The sequence below is a fragment of the Lycium barbarum genome, chromosome 4, assembly GCF_019175385.1.
Source record: "Lycium barbarum isolate Lr01 chromosome 4, ASM1917538v2, whole genome shotgun sequence".
NCBI classification, from domain to species: Eukaryota; Viridiplantae; Streptophyta; class Magnoliopsida; order Solanales; family Solanaceae; genus Lycium; species Lycium barbarum.
In genome coordinates, this window is record NC_083340.1 from 28,345,354 (window position 1) to 28,351,996 (window position 6,643).

Genomic DNA, 6,643 nt, shown 5'->3' on the forward strand with positions numbered 1-6,643 from the left:
TTTCCTCATTTTACATATCAACTCCCAAACATCCATCACAACATTCACAATATTATTCACAAAAATCATCATTCATCCACATCGTACACATTTCACAATTTCACTTCTATTCCTCCATAATCGTGGTCATGATTCGCTATCGCGTTTTCTCACATATAATACTTATCCCATGTTTTAAATTTCACTTATAGCATACTTATAGTCACAACATATCAATATTCATAATTCACTCCAAATCACTACTTAACAATGATACTATTCCCACATTCATGACCCAATTTCTATAGCCTTCTACAATCCAAGTGTTTTAACCTTCAACACCTTAAACAACATAGAATGATCATAAAACTCACCTTAGATAATGGAAGAATAAGCCTTGAGTGGAGATTCTCTTCTTGCACCAAAACCCTAGTTCACTTCCCTTGGGATTTCTTGGCTTAGATGAACTTTGGTATGTTTCATACACTTGATTTTGTGGGCTTGATGTATTTGATCATAGATATCTCTTGGGTTCTTGTGGGTGGAGAGTGGAGAGGATTCTATAGGATTCTTGAAGTGTGGAGAGGAGAAAATGAAATGAATTAATGAGAGAGAGGGTCCTTATATCGTTTTAACACCTGACCCGACACGAACATACGGACCAACATACGGTCCGTATATTTTATACTGACCGTATGTCTGGACCGTATGTTTGGTCCAGTGAAGACCCTCATTCTGGGCAGAACATACGGTTGGACATACGGTCCGTATGTTTTATACGGCCAGTATGTTTGGCCGTATAATGCCTAGCTTTCCGAAGTTCGTTCTCATCGACTCGTTTGATCTCCAATCTTATGGAACCTTCTTAACACTTGTTTAACACCTCAATACCAATCTAAGAGACATTATCACTTTTCTCCAAAACATTATTGAGCCATCATTAACTTGACACTCGTAAATCTTTCCCGACACACAACATATCTCGGTCCTTCATTAACAACTTCCTTCCCTTACGTCAAATGTCTTTGAATCTCGATTAGGATAATCAAATGCTATTTCTTACTTATTAAGACATTGTATACATCGTGCCCTTCGCTAATCCATCCACTGTACGTTAACGGGAAATTTCCAAGGTGTAACAAATCCTCTCCCACAAGGTATGACTCTATACATGTCTTCCATACCTTGTAATTGGACTGATTCAACAACTCCATCCCCAGTCCATTAACACGGCCGCTTAAATCCATTTAGAGAAACCAGTTGAATCTACCACTAACCCGATCTTGAAATAAAATCCAGAAGCCAACTACGGCTATGACTCTGATACCATGTAGAGAAATATAGCAAAAGAAAAGGTAAATCAGAGAGACCTTCTGCTAGCCCAAGATCGTTAACTAAGATCGGAAGATTCAACTAAATAAGAGGAAGCTTTGGAAAGGAAGTGTTTACTTGAATTACTTTGAAGTGGGTTGTGTTGGGTTAACTTGGCTTAATTACAATTGTTCAAGGTCACCCTTATTTATACTTGTCTAGGGATGGTTCTAGATATTATTCTAGATACATCCATAAGAAAGATCTAGTTACTCTTATCTCCTACCACTATTCTAGACTATAATGATATAATTCTAGATACAAAAGGATCTAACTAATTCTACCCTCAACTATAAATATCTAAATGTCTAGAATTTCTAAACATTTCCTAAGTATATATATCAAAGATATTACAATATAACTTTTTAGAAACTCTTCTAAATATCTATGATATTTATTCTTCCAAAAAATTAACTTTAATTTTTCACAATAGTATGGAACTATCTATATCTATATGTAACCTGTTCCAGGTATAGTAATAAGTTTCAGCTAGCACTAACATAATTAATTATAGAATTGATTATAATAATCTCAAGTTCTCTATATATAATTTGTTCTACATGATCATCAGATCTCAACTAGTTAGCAATATTGGACATGAAGACTATCAAAGAAATGATTTTAGTTATTTGCATCCTTGTTCTCTGTCTATGTTCTAATTTTGGTGACTCTTCATTTGAAGATTCACCGTCGCTGAGAGTGAAGGGGCAGATTGATGTTCCAACTCAAGATAAAATTGGCAGATTTTCTCTTCGGTCGATGCATCAAAGAAGAATCTTAAATTCATGTGATTTTGGTGCTGGCCGGTTTGCTGCTCATCTATTACTTCTAAAAGATCGTAATGAAATAATCATGTAACTTAATTTCTTGCTCTTTGTACTTGTTTAATATATGATGAGAACCTAGTTGAGATAATTTCATGTGTTGCAAATCTTTTAAGGTTAAATATCTTTTGCATCTCTAACTTTTTTTTAGACTTTCGATGGCTATCCTCCGGTGATATAATAGTCCATCCAGGTATTTGATTGGATACAAAATTTAAAAAAGAAAAGGAAATCCTTGAAAATTTGTGATCTAAAATAAGCTATAAAAAGCTTTTGTGTCTATAAATCATTTTATAAGGGGTAAAATGTAATGTTTGAAATTAATTTTTTACTAAATATGGAAAGATGTCCTTTTTGTAACTGACTAAAATGAAAAGAGTGACACATAAATTAGGTTGAAGGACGTATTTGTTATTACAGACGGTTGATGGTCAAAAATATTTATTGGCATTTCAGCAGATCTTCGGCTTTTGAAAATTGTGTCAGAACTTCATCCGTCGGAAATCCGAATAATTTTAAAGAAAGTTTTACACGATATAACCTATATAAACACCACCTAACACATTTGAACAATTAACTTTTTAATTTTATTCGGTATCACAATTACTTCTTATATTCATTTTTAAGTTCTTAAATATTCCCTTGAAAGATCTTGATTTTTATCCACTTTTGTAGTTGTTAGCTGATGCTAATATATGTTTTGCAAGCTGCGCTTTCTTTCCAGCTATGCAGTTTTGATTAACATTGTACATATTTCCTTTTGGTAAATAAAAATTCTTTAATTACCAAAAAGAAGTTTCTTAAATATCATACTCCAGTGGTCAAAACCATCCTATCAAGAATCTTTGCTATTTACCCGATTATAAATCTTTTTCTTTCCGCGGATTACCCTTCATTTGGGGTGGTCTTTAATTTTCGCCCTTCAAATTAGTGGTCTTTAAGTTTTGCATTTGGCCTAATACTCCGAGGTTGTGAGTTCAAACTTCAGCTCAGTATAAAAAATTTAAAAAATCACAAAGCATAATTTTACAAATCTGTCCATGCAAATTTTGCCTTGCAAAACTCTGTCTTGCGAATTTTTTTAAATTTTTGATTGAGCAGGAATTCAAACTCAAAATTAAGGAAATTTTAGCGAAGGGTAAAAATTAAAGACCACCCCAAAATAAGGGTACTCCCGCGAATTGCCCATTATAAATGTGTGTGTATTAGAGGTCAAAATATGTTTGGGCCAGGAGAACTTATAAATCAAGGGAAATCTACATGGTATAGAGAACATTAAGCCTTATTTATATTTAGTAGCTATATTTTGCCTAAATTACATCTCATAGCTAAATCTTATATGACAATTACACAAGATAACTAGTATAGTAAAATTATATTGTATTTAATATTTAAAACTATTTTCTCTCTATTCTCTCACAATCTCCTCCCATTTTCCTCCATTTTCTCTCTCCTCCATCACCTCTCTCTCCAAGCCATCTTCTTTTTTGCTCCAACAACCACCACCACCGGCGGTACTCCGATAGCACTCACACGCCTCCTCCACTGTCGCTTCTTCTCTCTCCACCGCCACCTGCCACCATGGAGATCTCCAGCGAGTTCCGCCACCGTCGTTGTTCTCTCTCTATCTTTAAATCTCTTTGTTTTTCTAGAGAGAGAAAGGTCCAAAGTTACACTAATGGCTTCAAAGCTTCAAAGTCCGCCGGAGCTATGCTCAGATCTGGCGTCGTTCATCGCTGCCGCCGCCGTCGCCACCTCCTCATCATCAACAACAGATCTGAGCTTTATTGTTTTCATAGAGAGAGAAAGCTTTTTTTTTTGTATCTACGTCGTTGCTGCCTCCGGTCGTTTTCCGGTGGCGGCTCAGATCTGAGCTTTCTATTTTTTTAATTTCAAATTGGAGTATGTGTATACAGTGTTTTATCGGATGTATTTCGAAGGAGATCTTTTTGTATACAAAATGAATACAGTAAATTTGAAGTGTATACAAATGAATACAGTGAATTTTATTTCTTGTATTCAGTATTTGAGTGTATTCGTTAATTTTTTTGGGAAAATTCAACTCAGTTGTGCAAGCTGAATACAATTTTTTTGTATTTATATTGTTTGAATACCACTGATTTTCAAATACAATAAAGTGAATACAATGTAAAAGTAGCTATAAATGAATACAACTGAGTTGAATACAATTGACGTGACTACAACTGAGTTGAATACATATGACTAATTTTTGAAAAAAAATTATTCGCTGTATTCATGAATACAGCTAAGCTGTGTTTTATAAATACAGCGAGTCATTTTTTGAATACAGCGGGAAAACAGTAGCTATGTCATGTAAATATTGAAACTATAGCTATGGCAAAATTTAAACCCCGAAGTGTAATCATTTTTGTAAAATTCCCATAAATCAATTGGTTCGGGCCTTTTTCTTTTGGTTATAGGCTGATGAGCAACCATGTGTAAAGTGGGTCTCCGAATTACAAAAATTGTCTTTTTCTGATTTTCATCTTATAAGTACATTCTTGTACTGTATGTACTGCAAATAAACTGCCAAAGTGCCAATCATGTACTGCTCAGCCTTCATGCTGGTATACATTAATCAATCAGAAACCAAAACAAATTAAGCTCACAATGTTTTTTTATTAGCCTTCTTATATATGAAATCTTATATATAAAACAGTAATTAGTTAGAAACCAAAACAAATTAAGCTCACAATGTTTTTTTATTAGCCTTCTTATATATGAAATCTTATATATAAAACAGTAATTAGTTAGTACAGGCAGTGGTGTAGCCAAAAAGTTAATACGAAGGATTCACAAAAAATAATGAAATACTATGACCTATAACAATTTTCCTAATCTCCTTTACTATTACGCCAAATTTTTTTTTTCTTTATGTTAAGAGAATACAACTATTTATCCATAATAAAAAATAAAAATAACATTAATGAAGGAGTCCAATTCAACCCTTTACCTATACCCAACTATTCCCTGACTACATGGACAATAAACTTTGTTACTAGTATGTTCACATAGTGAAGCACCCTTTACTATTTTTTGTCACCAACTTTACTTCTGGTGCAGATTGAGTAGTATTATAATCAACAGTTTCCCATCTCCGACGTGTCACCGGCCTTGGCAAGTTCTCCGGCACGATGGTTTCTAATGAGTTTCCATTCCATGGAGGACACGATCTTTTCTCGCTCCATTTTTGTATTGATTTTCCTGCAACATGTAATTGCATGTCTCCAGCGATAGCACTAATCTCTTCATTACCAAATATTAAGCTGTCAGATTCTAATCCAATTACGACACATGCCATCCCTAATACACATTGGCTTTTCCATGATTTTTCTTTTCTTTGCCTGCAGGAAAAATGGACAAATGATAGTTTAAATAAATAGCAAGGGAAAAGGGTATAGATTATTACTAATATGAAATTGAAAAATAAAATATAGATGTGAAGAATTAAGGGAGTTTGTGTCAGATTGTAAGAAGATCTTTTTGGGATGAAGGCATATGAATGAAAAGTTAGATGTTGACCGTGTGACCTGTTGGTCAAATGGGACAATAATGATTCCTTTTTGTATATATAACTTTATAGCACTAAAAGTAACATATTAAAGTACAAAAATCAATGCAATCGGTACAATTAGTAAGTATATATTCCTTCAATCTCATTTATATGATTGTGATTGAGTAGATATGAAGAAAAGTAAATAAAAAAACTAATTGCATTCTATGACCAAAAAGAAAGTCATTAGATGCGTATAAAATAAGAAGTTTAAAGTTGAAGAATTTCTAAATTTTAAAAAGGTACCTATCATTTTTTTAAACGTATTAAAAAGAAAAGACTAACGTATAAAATGAAATAGAAAATGTGTTATTTGTCATAGAGGCAATTTCCTTTTGACAAAATTCCAAATTTGCAAAGCAAGATATGATTGTGTAAAAATAGACTCACCAAGAAACTTGAGTAGCCTTTGAAGGTGGAGGAATTGAGTTATTAGAAGTAGGAGGAGATTGAGGGGAGAGATTAAGGCACAACTTTGTCGAAACAGCCATCTTTGATACTTTCGTTTTCTCTTTACAAATGAAGAAGAGAAAGCAAAGAGTAGTACTAATACTTCACGGTACTATAGTTTTCTTTTCCCTTTAGCTTTGGTAATAGTAGTACTTGCTTCGTTAGATATTTATAATTTGTACTTTCTTTTTTGTTGAATGAGGTTTGATGGAGTTGTTGGTCAGTTTACGGTACCTGAAAGCTACTCACAAGTCACAAGTGGCCTAATTTCCTTTCTTGTGGACAAGTCGGCAGGACCCTTAATTGGCTAATTCTATCAATCAATTATACTCTTTCTAGGAAGATTCTATATTTTTTGTTATTCCCGTAAACCTCCCCTGAGGTTAGTCTAATTAAACAAATTCTATTTGAAGTTTCAAAACTTATAATTAAACACACACACTCT

General features: G+C 33.5%; 1 protein-coding gene across 1 annotated transcript; it reads right to left on the reverse strand.

Moving 5' to 3' along the window:
- Positions 1-5,016: 5,016 nt before the first annotated feature.
- On the reverse strand, positions 5,017-6,355 carry LOC132635717 (protein CHLOROPLAST VESICULATION). Its single transcript, XM_060352224.1, has 2 exons — positions 6,139-6,355; positions 5,017-5,539 (listed from the first exon to the last, which is right to left on the reverse strand). Exons 1-2 carry the CDS (start codon positions 6,237-6,239, stop codon positions 5,203-5,205), a joined length of 438 nt encoding a protein of 145 aa, XP_060208207.1. The 5' UTR covers positions 6,240-6,355; the 3' UTR covers positions 5,017-5,202.
- Between the last annotated feature and the right edge of the window lie 288 nt (positions 6,356-6,643).

Coding starts and splice junctions, on each gene's coding strand:
- LOC132635717 (XM_060352224.1), bottom strand. CDS start 6,239: ATGGCTGTTTCGACAAAGTTGTGCCTTAATCTCTCCCCTCAATCTCCT. Junction 5,540..6,138: donor AAGGCTACTCAAGTTTCTTG/GTGAGTCTATTT, acceptor TTTTTCCTGCAG/GCAAAGAAAAGAAAAATCAT.